The following is an 18899-nucleotide window of genomic DNA, read 5'->3' on the forward strand; positions in this document are numbered from 1 at the left end:
AATGTTTTTTTAGGTAACTTCAAACATAAACAGAGTTTCGCGGATAAATACTTTCCGTGACTGAGATAAAATTAAGCCAAAACCTAAAGAAAATACTGTTGAAAAGTAACTGAGATGAAGGAAGTACAATAGCAATTTCTGCTTTGTGGAAGGGAGGCTCCTGTACGTGTGCGTGCCCGACGACATTGACGAGAACACGCACGTAGCTGTCAGTAGGAAATGCAAGCTGTTCGTCTTGGATGCAACCCTCCCGCTATGCTTGGATAAATTAATCACACAATGTTCTTTTGGTTCGTCATGTAAAGTATTACTAAGAGGGTTGCTTACATTTGATAAGACTGGCTGCAGTAAGTTCGCATATCTAACCGAGGAAACCGAGACCTTCTGCTAACTAGCAAGGCTAATAGAAACAGAACACTAACAACGCTAATGCTAATGGTAACAGTAGGCTAAAATTAGCCAACTTAGCTAGCTTGTAACTTAGCTAGCTAGCTTGCAGGTTGCAGGACGTTTGCTCTTACAGTTGCTGTCACTGTTCAACGGCGCCTACACTGGTCTGGCTCCTTCGTGTTTTCATCAAACGGAGATTACGGAACCGAAGCTGTGGCGGGGGGACGTGCCTACAGGAACCCCCTGGCTATCCAGGCGGACGGATCGCTGTGACACGCCGGTCGTAGGTGAGTTACAAAGCGGAGATGAAGTTGCTGTTGATCGGGGCACTTGGCAGGACAAGGCCGTGGACGCTGCTCGGCCAGGGCCTCGGTAGGCAATGAGGGTGTTAACTGTGAGCTATTAGTATACCGTTGCCCCTGAATCGGGAAGTTGAGTTGCATCGGCCTCTAGTGAGGATGACAACAAAGAGAGTGGTGCTATTCGTAACCGATGTCTGTGTGGGACAACCATCACAGTTAGGGACCTGCTATATCAGCAAAATACTGGCTAACACTAGGGGTCCAGGCGCTTTGTTGACAGTGTTACATCTGAATGCATATGCCATGGTCCATGATAAAACGGTTATTAAATCTCTGTGAGCGACGTATTTGAAACTCTGCTCACAGCTTTTGTGAAACTGTGGGAAATTGAATATTACATTTATGATAGCCTCTTGGATTTTTTTGGCGTCACCTTCGCTATTGTCTTGAATGTATTATCCATTAATAACTTCCTAAATTATACAAACATGTTATTACCATTTAACGGAGAAATACTTATGTAGCAAAAGAGGAAATATAGCTTGAGGCATCTGTTGCTGTCACTAATTTAATTTTTTCAGAAATGTATGCTGTCTCCATTCAAGTATTAATAAAGTAATACTCAGTTCAGTTCAAACTAAGACAGAATCACACTTTACTTGAAGTGGATCCATTATAACTGTATTATGAATCCTCTTCCAAGTTGTATATGTCAGCAGTGTCCAGGAATTTGCTATGATTTTAAAGACTGTGCTTATTCTTAATAGAGCTCTTGGTTATCATACGCTTTCCACCCATATTCTGTGTGAAAAATTGCTCTTTAAAGTCACTGAAAGTAATGGCTTATGAAGGAACATTGTATATTTACCCTTTGTATTAGAGGATATCTCCTCTGACTCTTCATTATTTAAAAGATTGTGTAAAGCGTTGAAGGTGTTCTTTCATTATTATAGTTTGGACTGAATAAGCACCCTGACTGTGGATAAAGATATCTCACTTTTGTTTTCTTTTTATTCATGAAGGAGAGATCAGAGTGGAACCATGGCTGAGATCTCCACCTTATCCCCATCACCACCTGCACTTGGTGATCCTCATGCAACTCCATCCATCGCTCCGTCTTCATCAGTGCTCCCTGCTTCCAACAAACCTGCTTCCGAGTCTGTTAAGGAGATGCCTGTACCCAAGTCTTCCCTTTATACTGATGGAACTTTGACCAGAAGCACTCCCCCAGCACTCTCAGGGGGTTCACCTTTGACTCCCCACATAACTACGAATCCCACAACACTCCCTGCTGAGACCTCCCTTCCAACATTGGTACACGAGGCTGCTCCACAAAGAGAGGAACCAGTGGGGAATGATACAGAAACTGGAGCTCATGTTAATAAGCTGGAGACAGTGACCAGTAACCCAGCTGCAGAGCTCGTAAATACTGAAACTGAGACTTTAAAACTGGAAAGTGAGCCTTCATTTCAGAGAAATGTGCTTCAGGCATCACCCTCTCCTGATCAAAATCCCAGTCCTAATCTGTACCCCAATGTGCACGTTACCTATAACCCAGAACCTGCCATGGATGATGGGCCACTTACAGTGGGTCAACCCCAAATGAGTGAAGATTCTAATACCACACCTGCTCCTTCTGCAGCATCAACAGCTGATGAGGAGAAACTTCAGCCACTCCAAGAAGCACAAAATCCTCAAAGTGAGCCTCCTCCTCTGTCCCCAATGCATGACTCTTCCAGTGAAGCCAGGAAGGGAGACCTACCCACTTCCCCCACCAGAAGCGGACACCCCAGCCCCACTGTTCCACTGATCCACGAACCAGTCATCCCACTACCAAACCCCAACCAGCGGCCAGCCCTCGACAACCTCAGCTATCTAGAATCAGCCAGCCTGATGTCAGGAACGTTGGAGTCCTTGTCTGGATTGGGAGAGGATGGGAGCTCTCTGGGTTCAGACTCAGAGATCAATGGCCTGACTGTCAGACGCACTGATAAATATGGCTTCCTGGGTGGAAACCAGTTCAGTGAAACAGGGTAGGTCATGGTAGGACATATCACTTATCAGACTTATCACTCACACTCCCGGTTACTGAACAAAATGCTTATGGTGTTTGCTCATTTTTATGATGTTGAATAGCTTGGTTTAAGATATTTTTAAACACCTAATAAATGTGATTTTGTGAGGGAGGTAAAAAGCCATCTCATTTTTACCGTCATGCTTTATCTAGAGGTCTCTTTTTTTCCCAATATGAAACACTATTAGGGCAACAGAAAAGGCTTTAATGGACAAATGTACATCTAGCTTAACTGTGTTCCTTTCGATTAGCCACTCTGCTCTATCTGACCTTTCAGTTTTCAGTCTCAACCTCTTTTTCCTGTATTCTTTTTCTTCTCTGCTGCACTAAACATAACTGTCTGTCCTTTATCTCCCCTTGGTCTGACTCAGATAATGCTGAGAGCGCTTTTGTGAGTCAGTATGTACTGACTCTGTGTCTGTGGCATCACCCCCTCACACCCATCAGCTCTCTTCCTCACTCTTGGTCAGATTTGCTTCTGTTTTTCTGACAGGCTAATTGCACTTCGACTGATAAATAATTAAGATCTTATTGATGTTCCATCAGCTGTGGAAGTGCGTTCTGGTCGCTGTTAATGATTTAACAGCGTTGTAATGTGCAAATGACGGTAAAAAAGTGGTGTAATGCCTTTGTGTCTGTGGAATACGAGACATGCAATATTTAGGATTATGAGAGGTGGAAAAATCAACTTTCCAGTTCTGTCAGTTATTGAGTAATTTTATATTGTTCACAATTCCAGCGAAAAGGAAGTTCGAGTTGAAGTTGCTCGGCAGAGGGAGATGAAATGGCTTGATATGTTCTGCCACTGGGATAAGTGGGTAAAACATCGTTTCCAGAAGGTATGCGCAACCACATTTCTGTTGGATTTATGTGTGGCTAAAAATGAGATCTGTGATTGAATGGAAGTGTTATATTTGACGTGTCAGCTAATGCTCAGTGTGTCTGTGCATTACAGGTGAAGCTGCGCTGTAGGAAGGGGATTCCATCGTCTCTCAGGTCCAAAGCCTGGCAGTTACTGTCCAACAGCCAAGACCTTCTAAATGCTAACCCTGGGAAATTTGATGTAACGTGTCCTCTTTTTTTTAAACTCGATTTTCATAGTTTTCTTATTGATTCATTTGTTTATAATGCTTCAAACGATCGATTGTAGTTCTTGAGAATGGTAAAGTCAGTGAATGAATCATGGTGTTTTGACTGAGTAACTGAGGTGGGGACCACTGTAAAGAGTAGCTGAGTTGGGCAATTTCAGCTACAGGGGTGCTAAAGGGGTGCTGGCACGGATCAAGCAAGCTGTAAGCTTCTTATCTTGACCAGTAATCCTGCCTGCTCGGGCTCTACCTCTTTATCCAAGGTGGGGGTCTGGCCTTGGCTTGGCCTGCGACCTAAGAGATTACTACCCATGTTCCTTTCATATGCAGAAGGAGTTCTCTTCCACTTTATTTAAATGAATCGCTTGGATTTTGAAGTTTAATTTTTATAGAGGGATTTGTAGTGTAGCCTACTTTAATGGCTAATTTATGGAATCAAAAATTTATTAGACAAATTGTTTCTTTCCACATTGTTCACCACAGGAGCTGGAAAGAGAGCCAGGTGAGGCTAAATGGCTGGACATTATAGAGAAGGATCTCCACCGGCAGTTCCCCTTTCATGAGATGTTTGCTGCTCGTGGTGGTCACGGGTAAAGTCACCTGCACTTTATTTTGCACCATAGTAAACATGCGTGATTGGTGAACAAGTAAAACCTCAGGGTTTCCAACGCAGTGTTAAAACCTGGGCAGACAATCCAGTTATATAAATGGCTCCCAGATCTATTCATAACTCACTCGTATATTTATCTTGTGATTTTCTTCTTCTTTTTTTCTTGCTGTCCAAAAATAGTCAAATCTGCATTCGTATTGCTGTGTCCTTCATTTCAAGAAATCCACAAGTTTAATCTGTTGAATACGCTGCACCTGAACACAATGAACTATTTTCAGATTATCACTATTAGACAATATTTTGAATCTGAATTTAAAGAAAAGGCAACAATATCAGATACTGATGCAGCTAAGGAATCCCATAAGAGACGAAAACAAATGCACTTTGATACATAGAATCATCTGGATTAGAACATGGGAGTTTTAATTCTGGGGTTCAACTTTTTGGCTACTCAGTAATTTTCATGCTTGTTCCCACAGACAACAAGACTTGTACCGAATCCTTAAGGCCTACACCATCTACCGGCCTGATGAGGGCTACTGCCAGGCCCAGGCTCCAGTGGCTGCAGTGCTGCTCATGCATATGCCTGCTGAGGTAACATGTTTCAGTGGCATTATATAGGAAATAAAATGATTATGGTATTGCAATGATCACTGAAAAGCCCTGATTCGTTAAGAGCCTGCATCCCCAAGACTGTTTACTATAGCACTTTTAAAGTGTGAAACAGAGCAGAAGCAACACTTGGAAGGACAAAACCATGGGAAAAAAATGGATGCATTTAGAAAAGTCATACGACACGCCACAAAAGAGATTAAGATATACACCCATACTATTGCTTGGGAACAGCGTGGGTAGGTGACCACACAGAGTTGCCAAATCTATGCTCTGACCACCTGAAACTAGTTAGCTCAGTTCCATAAATAAATAGGTAGTGCTGTATGCTGGTATGAATTTGAAAGCTTTGTGCTGTAACCCTTATTTCTTAGACCACGGAAAATAGTGTCTCGTGGTGCATGTAGACTTGCTTCAAAGTTGCACATCACAGTTGCAAAAAGGAGCTGCAGGGTGATCGAATTCATAAATAATATGCAGATACAATTTAAAGCCTAAAATAAAAATAGGAATGTAGATGGTTTAGGACGCTATGTAACATTAGTAACATTTGAGCAGCATGTGTGGTGTGTTAACCTTCTAAATTGGTTTTGTTTTACAGCAAGCCTTTTGGTGCCTCGTCCAGATATGTGAGAAATATCTTCCTGGCTACTACAGTGCAGGGCTGGTGAGTGAAACAACACCCTCTCCGTCCTTTTCTGTCAATTTATCACCTTTATTGGCCTGTAAAATCTCTTTTTTTTTTAGGAAGCGATCCAGCTGGATGGCGAGATATTCTTCTCTCTGTTGCGGCGTACGTGTCCAATGGCATACCGCCATCTTAAGAAGTTCAAGATTGATCCGATTCTCTACATGACTGAGTGGTTCATGTGTATCTTCTCACGCACATTACCGTGGTCCTGTGTCCTGCGTGTATGGGACATGTTTTTCTGTGAAGGTATAACTCATATCTTCACAGCTCACAACCAGCTCTGACTGGTGGTGAATTTAATGTAAATGGGACTTTTTCTTGTATCAGGATTGTGATAACTGCGTCATTTCTCTGATCTTTTTTTATTCAGTTAAGTTTTGTTTTTCTGTGCTTTGTCAGAAACCTAATTGAATTCTCTGGTTGTAGGTGTAAAGATAGTGTTTCGTGTGGGCTTGGTGTTACTGAAACAGATGCTTGGCTCTGTGGATAAACTGCGGGAACTGCAGGGCATGTATGAGACCATGGAGCGTCTAAGAAACATCTCACCTGACACTATCCGAGAAGACATATTGGTACAGGAGGTGAGTCTTTTTGTCTCCGAGCCGTGTTCATGAACTGATCTTGCTTCTGTTTCTTACTCAGACACACGAGTAGTGAGTCATTTTGTCATGTCATGCCCAGTCTAATGCTCTTCACTTCCTCTCCCTGACTCGTCGCTGTCTGATGTGGTGATGTCCAGGTCATTGTGCTTCCAGTGACTGAGGCTCTCATTGAAAGGGAGTGCAGCATTCAGGTGAGGAAATGGAGGGAGTCAAGAGGGGAGCTGACACACCAGCCAGGACGGCGGCTCCATGGTACCAGAGCCATCTATGAGTTCAAACGCCGCGCTGCCTCCATCAGTTCTGGTGGTAGCTTCTCATTCCTTGGAAGCCCAGTCCCACCTCCAGGTCCCCTCAGGGCTTCCTCCAGCCTCCTCTCACTCCCTGGCTTCCGAAAGTCTAAGGTTCCTTTCCGTTCCCAAACTAAGACAGGCTCCTTCTCAGGGCCGTCAGGAATGGAGGCCACACCAGCTCACTCTTCATCTGTATTGTCATCAAGCCCAAGCCGAGGCCCCAGCCATAAACCACCTATACCCCCAGGGGCAGGTCAGAAACCACCGGTATCCCGTGCCCAAAGTCCCTTAGTCGGGGGTGAAACTGGCTCATCCCGTGGAGGGGCTCAAGCTGCAGAGGGCTCATCAGTACAGATCCAGCCTGCTTCTTCTGCTCCCATGCAAAGCACACCCCCACCTAACACTCTGTCCCCATCCCCTAAGATTGTCTCAGAGCAAGTTACTCAAACTATCCCCTCTCCTACTGCAAACAATGCCCCTCTGCTGCCATGTCCGGACCCACAAAGAAAAGCAACACCACCAGCTGATGCTGCAGCTGGAGAGGAAGAAGGAAAGAAGAAGAAGAAAAGCAAAGAGGACAAGAGGAAGGAGAAAGAAGATGAGAAGAAAAAACTAAAAGAAAAGAAGGAAAAGGAAAAAGCTGAAAAGGAGAGGCAGAAGAAAGAGAAAGAGAGGCTAGAAAAAGAGAAGAAGAAAGGAGGGAAGAAAAAAGACAAAGGGGGAGGAGAGGTGGAGGACAAAAATGGAGCGACAGCGGCGAGAGATTCGGCCTAGTTTTCACCCTGTCATTCCGGGATAATGAAAAGGGAGGCGAAACAGAAAAGAGGTCAGAGGAACAAAAGACCTCCAGAAACAGAAAGAGGAATTAATATAAAAGATGACTTCCTGTGTGACTTCTAAGACTTAAACAAGCTCAAGGACTGTGATGGAGAAGACTGGATCATGGTTTTAATAGCACCTCGAGGGGCATTTGGCCTTTTGCTTAATGCTTTCTTTTTCACTGAGTTTTATTGACGTGGGACAATTATCCTTTTTTCAACTGGAGCGCAGGCTGTGAATCTGAATATCTCTTCAGGATTTTACAGTCATTATCTGTTTTAGTTTAGTTTTTTTTAATTTTTCAGTTGTTAGAGAAACACCAGAGCTGGGGAGTGTTGGACTGAATATTTTCAGAAATAGTGCCATAGATTATGTAAATTAAAAGTGTAGCTACAGTACATAGGATCCAGTTAACACTCCATCTATCCTGTCACGGCTTACTTGTTGGCAGGTAATATGAGTATCTGGGTAAAAAAAATAATAAAAATAAATGAAGTCATCTCAAATGCAGGCACTGAAGACAGAAATGCGAGTCATGTTCAGGTTGTATTTATTGTCTTGTTAAATGTTGTTAGTGAGTGTGTGCCTTAGTAGTATAGTGAAATGTGTTGTTCTGTGTACGGTCTCCCTATGCTGTTATTTTTTATTTTATATCTAACGTCAAACCACCATTTAATCCTTTCTATGGTTCGTCCCATAGAAACTACTTTCGTTCTGTCATTGGAGTAGATCTGATGGACAGCAAATGAAAAGAGGGAGAAGTACAACCAGACACTTTTAGTCTGGAAAAACTAACAAAAGGGGAGCATGTGTAGTTTTTATTTTAAGTTATCTTAGATTAGCAGCGTTGTTAATGAACTGCTTGTGTGAAAGAGCGTCACGCAGACCAAATGTCCTTCTGTAAAAGTACCGTTGATTAGATCAAATGGTTTATGCGTTTTATTTAGCCAAATTTCAGAATGGGTAAGAACTTCTGTTCATTATCCATTAGAATGTGATTTCAAGCATCTTAATTGAATGAAGGATTTGATTTGCACTTGTGATTTTCTGTCACAAAGCACCACTGAAGTTGACAAAGGAATTGAGTCTTGGTAGTTTGAAATCTCTACTTTGAGGATCTATAGGAAGCCACTTGATGAGAGGTGCCGGGTGTGCCAATGTAGCATTAACCTCTGATCTTTGACCCGTGGGCGACAGTGTATTTATGTAAAAAGTGGTTAATTTAATCAAATATAGTATATTATGAATTATTATTTTCATTCTTACTATTTTTCTAAATGAGAAAGCGATACCTGGTGGACTGGAATAATGGCAGGTTACACAATGTAGTTGCAGGAGGATCTTTTTTTTTTTTTTTTTCCTTTGCACGTCAAGTCCTCTGCTTTTACACAACAAACTTGATGCATGTCTTTGCTATTATTTAATTTTACTGTCACCGTTAGTTCGATCAGTTTGGTTGACGAGTCTCGGTTTATGGAAGTGCAGTATTAAGCAGACTTGAGTGGAAAAAATGGGCCTCCGATAGAACAAACTTTGAGACGGTCGATCCAGCCAGAATATATGGGAAGAAAAAGTCTTTGTACTGTATGATATACTAAGAGGTGATTTATGAGCTTTGTACAGCTCTTTAACTGAAGATCTTCAGTATGTTTGTCTCACCAGTTTGTGTTATAACATTCATAATGACTTAAGAACTAACTTCCTAATCTATTTACACTCAGTGTTCTGTACTGTAACATATTTATGCATACATTAAATGGCACTGAACCCCATCAGTATACAGTGAATAGTGTTGGGTAGTTAGTGTAAAAACCATCAAAAAAACAAAACATTGATGCTCTTTAACTGTACTGTTTTCGTAGTTAATAATTAGCAGGACTTTCACGTAATTGTAGCCAACATATCCTCCATATTCACTGTTTCTCCACTTGTTTCAGGTCTTTTCCTGGATGTCATTTAGATGTGTAAATGTCTCATTTAATCCTCTGTTTTCACACCATTGTCGGCACAGATTCGGGTTGTTTTCGCATGGGTAACCCAACGCATCTATGCAAACCTTCTTCCATCATGACTGTTGGTGTGTGTGGTGACAGCAGCACTGACTTAATCAGAGCGGTCCCATGGAAAATCTAATTTTGTGCTTCAGTTGGTGTTTTTTTTTTGTTTGTTTGTTTGTTTGTTTTCAGCACACTTTCAGGCATGTGGACTGATTTATTTTTTTTAAGAGCAATACCTCCTCACATCTCACATCGGGATGATAGCGTCAGTTATCTTTGCCATTACAGCCAGAGACGTGACGATCAAGTGAAACTGACGCTCGCTGTAGATTCAGCACTTTGCTCTGCAATATTGAGGACGAATTAAGAAGATCCATTTCTGTCCTCTTGTCCTTTGTGCATTTCCACATTAATGCTGAAGTTGTTCTTTATTAAACTTCATTGGGAAAAACTCCACTGATGCAAGTACTTAAAAAAGTGTGTTAGCTGTTGTTCTTGCCATGCCGTCATGTCTTTTGTGTCTTTAAGTTTACATGTCATTCTCTCTGGCGAAAGTGAAATGAAATCATAGCTAAATTAATTCATTCCTTCAGATCAACAACTTGTATTTATAAGTAATGACAATAATGACATTTGTGATGAGTAATAAACCATAATATATTAAATCATCATGGTGTGTTTCTGTCTTCTTTGAAGGGGATGATGATCTGTTTGCACATGACTGCTCTAATGGTTTAACAGTCATGATAAAGAATTCAGTCTTTAGGTTTTGTTTTTGCTTATGTGACTTGATCGTAAGATTTCTCATCATATATTTGGGCATATTTTCAATTTGTGGCTTGATTTAGATAGGCCTCGGTTACATTTAAGCAGGAGGACTACACTATTGGTGTATTAGACACGATGTGATATGATCGTAGCAGTTATTGTTTGTACTTTCAGGCTGAAGTGTGCAAAATGTTCCACCAGATGTCAGTAAAGGTTTTTTCACTGTTGACTTCCTCAAACCCCACAGAGCCACTGAACAGACACACCATTGTACAAAAGCAAGGTGATTTTATTCACATTTTGTCCCTTTTATTCATCACAGAGGAAAGGTGAGGAAGAGTTTAGTTGCTGGATTTGACACAGCTTATGGAAAAAAGGGGATTTACTTAGAAGGAGTGAAGGGAAAGAAATCGAAGACTTGAATGTTTTCTTTCGTCCCTTTCTCTCCTCTCCTTCAGACTCTTCATGTTTCAAGGAAAGAAAGCTGTCATCACTTTAAGGATGCAGCTTTTTTCCTGTGTGGGTACGCTCCAACATCTCACTGTTTCTACCCAAGAGGACATCTTCAAAATCTGGAATGAGGTCCTTGTGTTTGGTGAGGCCCTCCGAATAAACCTGTTTCCCTCTCAGATACTGAGGGAGGCGGATGGGACGTGTTTCATTCACACAAACACTTCAGAGGCTGAAGTGATAGGGCAGAGACAGGTGAAGAAGAAGGAAAATGAGGTCATTTGAGTAAAGCTTTAGGTTTGAAATGCTGTTATAGGATCTTTTTTTATTGAAAATCATCCCTATTCCCCATAAGCAAACATAGACATCCCATAGACATCAACCATCTCACATGTCATGGTGACAAGTCTTTGGTTTGAACGTGAGTGGCTGAGCACATGGGTTTACACAGAAGGAGAGAGGGAAGAGGAGGAGGAAAGAAAATGTGGGGGAAGGCAGAAAGCAAAGGGATAACTGTCTTTCTTGTCTTCTCGCTTTTTCTTTACTCCTCTTTCTCCTCTCCGTGTGTGATGACGTAGCAGATGTTTTTGTAGTCTACGTTGCCAGCCACATCTGGAGGGAAGGCGGCCCACATGTTCTTAATCTGTGAGAGAGGAAACCAGGATGATCAAACAGAAAATCAAAGACACCATTTTCTTTAGACATTAGTTGTGTTGTTTACTGACAAAGAAAGTTCCTCATGTCATAACAGAAAATTACCTCTAAGTAGCTAAAGGAAGACTAATCCCCAAAACAAATGGATGATCGTCACTGTAAACAACGAGGATGTGACCCTTTTTGGATCTGGACAGGTTTGAAGAGCAACTCTGCTTGTATTCCGTTCTTTATTTGTAGTTGTTTTTCCCTTTTCTTTTACCTCAAGATCACTTTGTGTAGCATACAAGATGAACAGTTTGGGGATTTTACCTCTTCTGGGGTGAACCTGTCGCACTGAGTGGTCAGGAGCTCCTGGAGGCTGAAATAGGCAAAGCAAAAGAGTTTGGGAGTCAATAATCCATCCGTCTTCTTTAGACATACATGGTGGATGGTAAAATAATTTTAAAAAGTCCTCACAATTCCGTCTTGATGGACCCAGTAGCCTCAGGGTCCAGGACTTTGAAGGCGGCAAGAATAACGTCCTCGGGGTCAGCACCTGGCAGACAAGAGAGGAAGAGTTTGATACCAAAGTACTATTTTTCATTATTTTTACAATCTCAAAATTGCCTTCATGAAATGTTGTACATAGATTATAATACAAATACGCCATCTGTATGAGAAAACTGCTGTGCTCACCCTTCAGCTTCTCTCCAAACATGGTGAGGAAGACGGTGAAGTTGATGGGGCCGCTGGCCTCCTTGATCATGGCCTCCAGCTCCTCATTCTTCACGTTCAGTTGGCCTGGGCAGTGCAAAAATTTGAGTTAGGATAAGAGGCCATAAAATATAACAACACATGCTTTCCTGAAGTAGATTTGTTCGATCGGGACTCACCCATTGAGGCCAGCACGTCTCTCAGGTCATCTTTGCTGATGATGCCATCTCTGTTCTGGTCAATGATTGTGAAGGCCTGGGAAGCAGAGACTTGGTTTATTGCTGGAAGAAAACACTTGGGACAGATTTAACACGTGTTGACGGCCAGGGGGGAGAACGAGCTCCACACTTTTTCAAACTCCACTGTCAACAGTTTGCTCATTTAAGTGGCAGCTGGAAAGTATCTTTGTCACAGTTATGTGCAAATGTTGTTAATGGATATTGTGCAAGAAAAAGGCTGCACCCAAAAAGTCAGACCCAGCCCGGGTGGCCTTAAGCTGGGCAGGAGGGGCTGGTGGGGTTGCTTAATGTGCCTCATGGTCTTTTCTTACATGTTAATTTGGGAAAGTGGCATCAGGGAACAGCTGTCTGATCTGCTCTGTGATACTGCTGTGAAACTTAAGATAACCTCTTGGACTTAGTCACTGACCTTTCCTCTTCCCACACTCTCATCTTGTCTTCCTATTTCTTACCTTGTCTCACACATACTCTGTCACAAGCTTCCATTGCACTGATAGCTACAAATACATCCCTCTGGCTGGTATCTTTCCATCTGTGCAAAGTGCTAAGATCATCCTAATCACCATGTCATACTTTCCCAAGTGGCACTGAAGAAGCCTGTATCACTTATCGCTGCAGGAATCTTTCCTCCATTTTGGGCACATATCCCTTGGCAACACTAAAAGTCCAGACACCATCATCATACAATCTCTTGACAACCTTCCCCTTGTACAATCCCATCTCCTTGACCTTAATGAACTCCACACATGGCAGTTACACGAACCTAATGCTGTTTGCATTTGTATGAAGTCCAAATGTATGTAACAAGTTCTATATGCATTAAAATGCAGAGCTCCGGTTGTTCTGCAAAGAGCTTTGAAGAGATGTCAGAGTGACAGCTGAGTGGGAGGTTCAAAGGTGAGCAAAATTTGGAGAGCTTCAAATGGCGTCAAAATTTCAGTGTTCCACCTAATAACATTCTCACACTTATTGAATTGTCAGGGGAGAGATGGAGGCATGCTGTTCTTGTGCATGCCTCCATCTCCCCCCTGACTGATGTGAAAATAGATCTGAGAGCTACAAAGCAAACTCTGATTTCAATCCCAGTCAGAATTGGTTCCGGACAATTAGCCCATATTAACACGCAAGCATTGAGCTTCCCCGGGCTTCGCCTGATTCCAACATGAATGATGCAAAGAAAAAGCAGGCTCCTGTTGGGATGGTGTCACTGCATTTTACAACAAACCTCACCTCTTTGTACTCCTGAATCTGGCTCTGCTCAAACATGGAGAACACATTGGAGGAGCCACCATCTCCTGCTGCTGCCCTCCTCTTTGCCTTCTTTGGTGACTGAATGAGAATAAACACATTGGTAAAATCTTAGAATTAATTTGGAATGCTAATTGACAGCTATGCTAAATGAGATTCCTTGATATAAAGCAGTATTACTTTGCATTTATCCACCTAAAATTTATTTTCTCAAGTAAACAGTCTCTCTCTCTATATATATATATATATATATATATATTCAAGCTGTGACACAAATGATTAATTTAGCAAAGCAGAATAATCAATACATTGATTTCTTATACTGCCGAACAGTCTTATGTACTTTTCTATAGGTCCCGGTCCTTAGGTTGGTTTAATCCTTAAATCCTTAAATATTTCATCATAAGAATCATCCACAATTTTGGATTTCTGAATAAAACTAGAATTTACAATTAATGATAACCGATCATTACCAAGCACCTGATATCAACATCACCACGAACTGCAGTTATCTCAAAAATATCCACAAAAATGTCCAAAACATATTGTTTGATCTACTGGAATCTCTAATTCAAGCTGTGATAGACAAAAGGAAGAGTAAATCCAGAGGTTTGGTTTGATTCTCCTGTTGATATTTCCATTAGCAGAGTGCAGATGTGCAGGTACTCTGGTACTCACCATCTTGAGAAGCTACGAGTGGAGGTTTGAATGATCAAGGAAGACAAGACTGTGTGAACCCGCATTATACGTATATCCTGGGGGGCTTATATACCTCTCTGCAGGCCTGTCTATCTTTAGCCACAGCTTCAAGTTTGGATGGGGATAAAAAAGAGAGAGGGTGTGAGAGAGGATGGTCAGTGATGAACTGATGGCAAAAGTAAAGGAGACAGAATGGCGGGATGGCGTATCACCTTACAGGAGATCAAAAATAGATGCAGGAGTCTTGGAATTAAGTAAACCTGATAGCTGGGGGACCATACTGCAGGTTTGCAGTCCCACGTGGACTAATAAGGACATTCAGGGCATAGATGCTTAGTAGGACCACTGGACACTGTCCCTCCACCCTCCTTCTGTCCATCTGCTTATAGAAAGGCTCTGGGACCAGTCTCCGACTTTATTTTTGGTTTGTGATGTCCATTACGATGTTATGTTTTATCTCTGCAGCTACTGATGCAGCTTTTTCCCTGCATGTGCACACAGCTATGCTGCCTTTTTTAAACTGTAATGTTGCAAATGTCACATTTGAGCTTTTCCAGCTTGAAGTGATGCAGACATGCGTGAACATGTGTGATTGTTCAAAATGTTCCTTCACACAGAGAGTTTAGATAATTGTGGAAATCACAAACAAGGACAAAGAGTATCTTTCAATATAAACGCTCACAGACTTATTTATCTCTCAGTCTGTATAAGTGCTGTCTTTCTTGGGGCAATAATGTAAATACATGCAGGGCCTTAACGAAGAAATGTTTTTTCTATGTACTTTCTATTTAGTCTTAACTCTGTCCTGATGAAATGAGGTTTAGAACCAGACACTAAAGTTGAGAAAGCTAAAATGATTATGGCTGCTTTCAATTTGATCTGAAAATCTCACTTTCTGAGCATACGTAGTTGTTAAAAATAATTCAAACATAGCAGTGATTATTTCTGATGTTTTATCATCAGTTTGGTTAATATCTTTGGAATCGTCATCATTAAGATTACAATCTTTGATTACGAAACATAAGGTATCAAAACAAGACGGATATGGAAGGCAAAAGGCAATAATGTAAGTTCAATATATGCTATAAAACATGGCTGCAGCAGAGGAAACACTCATATCAATATAATATTATAATGTACAAGACTACAAAAGTAAAAATCCTGCATTCAAATGGATCAGAGCATTTTTCATAGCAGCAAAAAACATAAATATTCTCCAATAGATAGATTACCTTCATGTTTGAAATCATATAATGTGATTTCGTCACAACTTTGACTATTTTTTTTCTTTTTTCTTATCTAAACTGGAATGTGTTGCTTCTCTTTTAATGTTTCTCTGTGTAGTCAACCTTAGATATACGACAATGTGCCAGACAAGTGAAAGCAGCTTTGAAATTTCCCATCACTACAAAGGTGTGTTTGGTGAGTGGGTACAGTTAGGAAGAATTTCCCATCTGTTGCCCCCCCTCTCCCACCGTCTGGCCCTCATGCCCCCCTTTAAATATGAGGGGATTACTTGGCAGGGTGATAGCAGCAGACATTCAGAAGGGAACATAAAAAGGACAGCTGAGAGAGACCAAAATAGCTAAATAAACTTGATGGTCTGCCAACTCTCGGCCCCTGAGGGTAAAATGCTTTCCTACATTTGTCATTTTTTAAGGTTTTACATCCAAATTTACCTCAGAGATGATCTGCTTTAATCTAATTAACAAATATGTTAATCTGATATATTAGATCAACTTATTTTTGCACTTTGGTTGTTCCTGTTTGGGACTCCAGTGATCTCTTCTCCCTGACAGTCACGTCTGATCTTTACTTGTTTCTACTTCTTCTGTAATCTGGATCAGTCAGATGTTTGTGTGGGTCAGACACTCGCTGCCTGTCCTTGCTCTTGCTGACCTTTAACCTCTGGGCCATTTGATGATTGCCATCTTTTTGCAAAGATGCAAATATTCAGTCACTTTATTTTATGCAGGGACAGGAACAGAAAGAATTAATTTTATACATTTTATTAAATGTATATGACATTTGAAGAGACCCCGGGGAAGACCCAGGACACGTTGGAGAGACTATGTCTCTCGGCTGGCCTGGTAACGCCTCGGGGTCCCCCTGGAAGAGTTGGAGGACGTGGCCGGGGACAGGGACGTCTGGGTCTCTCTGCTCAAGCTGCTGCACCCGCGACCCGACCCCCGGAGAATGGATGGATGGATGGATGGATGACATTTGAAAGCATTCTTAGAGAGTTTGTTTATTGGTTGATATCACAGTAAGTTGATTTGTTTTTTAGAAAATCTATACACAAAAGAAAATCTGACTTTTATATCATGTCACTCTTGTATAGCCTCTATATCATTCTTCAGCTGAGTGAGCAGTTAGTTAAACCAAGTTAGAAATTACTTGTGCACAAAAAAAACTTAGAAATAATACCCAAAACCTTGAGGCGGGAGTTTTGTTTCTCATGAATTTCTAAAAATAATCTAAATAACCTTCAGGGCAACTTAAGTTGATTGTTCCTTTGGATCTACTCCATGTGTGAAGACTTCTGACCTCCTCAGCATCTAATACATGTTGATCATCAAACATAATCTGCAGCGTTGAAGATGAAAGTATGTGAAGTATAAAGCTTGAACCACCGCTTTTGTAGTGAGCATTCACTTCAACGAGCCATTGAGTTTGAGATCATTGTCTAAAAGAAAAAGATGGACTTAAAGAATGAAAAGATGGACTTGTTGAAGAATCTCGGCTGACGAGACTTGTTTGAAGTGACTGGCCTTTGCTCACTCCTGCAGAACACTTGACGATTGATGTGACAGTAAATGTGCCTTTTTCGTTCTTTCATGAAACACCCATTTTGATATGACAAATTGTATTATATCATGTCTACCTTCAATCAAACGTTTGTCACCTTCCTTAGATTCATTATACACACTTTTGGCTTGTATCAAACATTTCTAATTAACTTGTCTACCAAATTAGTCGTAAGTGGGAAATAAGTTAGTCAAAGTTTTTTCCCGTTTTTGTGGTAGAGATCTGCCTGTGGCAGATTCAGTCTTCATTTTTCCACACACTATGAGTGACAAGCTATCCCTGAAAATATGAGAAGAAGCTGTGGCATGCAAAGCTTTTGACAGATGGGCCAGCTGGTGCACTTCACTGACTTTACTCACTTATCAATGTGCTTACATGCTACTGTCATGAGGAAGTATTCCATACAGATGTGTGCGTACCGCACGCGCTGCTGCAGTAAAACGACCCATGTCACCACACTCCTCCGAAGCCATCATTCACTTTTAGATGACTGGTATGTATGTCTGTATGGTATCGAATGTGAAGAAGCTCTCAGCTTGACCTATGGGGAAGACATGGCTAAGGAAGTGATGCGGCACAAGAGACATTCATCTGTGTTTGATTGCACACCAGCCTCAGATTGCCTTGTTTTGTTATTTGATGCCATCTGTTTGTGCTTCATGGATTTCCATGCAGGTCTAACGTCTTTATTCTGTTTGGTCAGTCAGAAAAATTCAGCTGACTTGTTCTCTGATAGATAGATAGCTAGATGGATGGATGGATGGATCCTTTTTGTATGAATCCTCCTGATGTGAAAATGTTCCATAATAATGTGGCTGCAGCTCCCTCTGCTGTTCTCCATCCTCCACTGACTGTCACATTGTTACTCTGAAGCTCATGGATCAAAATATTAAATTCCTCTTCATCACTGGTTGGCTTATTGTCAGAAGATAGAAAAAATCTACTTGTAGAAATGTCTCTTTTTGTCAGACTCACTCTCAAATTACAGGAGGTTCATTTTTATGTCAATCACTACATTGATTGATTAGCTAACAATTCCAGAGTATAGTTAAAATTGGCCTCTTGATACCTGAGAAAATAATGAATCTGACAAAGGTTTTTCTTTTTTTATCTTTCCATGGTGTAAACAACTGTAAAATGGCAGCTTATGAACTAAATTTAATTAAATCCAATTTAGTTTTACTTATATTACACCAAATCACAACAAAAGTCATCTCATCAATTAATTGTATTGATATTAAAACTCAATAAAATCAAAATGAATTGAAATCCAGTATGTCAAATTCATATAATGCCAATTCAAAATAAGTTTGCAAGCGAAAGAAACAGACTAAATACTAAATCTTCAATTCATTCATGGCTGAATTGATTTAACTTCTTCTGTTTGAGCCTTACATTCTGCATGCTCGCTCATTGTTAAAGGTTAAAGGTCACTGGGACAAACTTTCACTATGGCAGAAAAAAAAATATCCCCACGACAAAAAGCTTTCTACATAAATCATTAAAACTTCACTTATCTCATTTATCACTCCAGCATCATTATCGTGTGTAAAATCAGTCCTGGAGTTGTTATTTTGAACAACAGCATCTCAGCTAACTAAAAAGGAGACTAATCAACTACTTACTTAAACAGACCAGTTTTAATCTTTTATGCATTGAAAAGCTCTGTGTACAATACTCTTTGCTTAATATTGCATCAAATCTTTACACTTTAGAGGAAGCTTGTGAAACTTCCCTCACAAACAGTAGGTTTGAAAGATAAGCATCAGGTTTGAAAGATAAGCATCAGGTTTGAAAGATAAGCATCAGGTTTGAAAGATAAGCATCAGGTTTGATGCACGAAAACTAACAAGAAATGAGTA

The 18899-nt window shown here is 40.9% G+C and overlaps 2 protein-coding genes across 2 annotated transcripts; one reads left to right on the plus strand and one right to left on the minus strand.

Annotated features, from left to right (window-relative positions):
• Positions 1 to 202: 202 nt before the first annotated feature.
• Positions 203 to 10143, plus strand: tbc1d10b (TBC1 domain family, member 10b). The gene is made up of 10 exons (XM_072368129.1): positions 203 to 677; positions 1715 to 2725; positions 3506 to 3605; positions 3722 to 3829; positions 4338 to 4444; positions 4944 to 5058; positions 5678 to 5743; positions 5824 to 6013; positions 6194 to 6348; positions 6507 to 10143. Exons 2-10 carry the CDS (start codon positions 1734 to 1736, stop codon positions 7431 to 7433), a joined length of 2760 nt encoding a protein of 919 aa, XP_072224230.1. The 5' UTR covers positions 203 to 677; positions 1715 to 1733; the 3' UTR covers positions 7434 to 10143.
• Positions 10144 to 10511: 368 nt separating this feature from the next.
• Positions 10512 to 14320, minus strand: mylpfa (myosin light chain, phosphorylatable, fast skeletal muscle a). Its single transcript, XM_072368573.1, has 7 exons — positions 14209 to 14320; positions 13513 to 13611; positions 12223 to 12298; positions 12026 to 12130; positions 11807 to 11885; positions 11660 to 11708; positions 10512 to 11336 (listed from the first exon to the last, which is right to left on the minus strand). Exons 1-7 carry the CDS (start codon positions 14209 to 14211, stop codon positions 11235 to 11237), a joined length of 513 nt encoding a protein of 170 aa, XP_072224674.1. The 5' UTR covers positions 14212 to 14320; the 3' UTR covers positions 10512 to 11234.
• Positions 14321 to 18899: the final 4579 nt, after the last annotated feature.

Source organism: Leuresthes tenuis, unplaced genomic scaffold (genome assembly GCF_036924035.1).
Source record: "Leuresthes tenuis unplaced genomic scaffold, fLeuTen1.0.hap1 SCAF_17, whole genome shotgun sequence".
In the NCBI taxonomy this organism is placed as follows: Eukaryota; Metazoa; Chordata; class Actinopteri; order Atheriniformes; family Atherinopsidae; genus Leuresthes; species Leuresthes tenuis.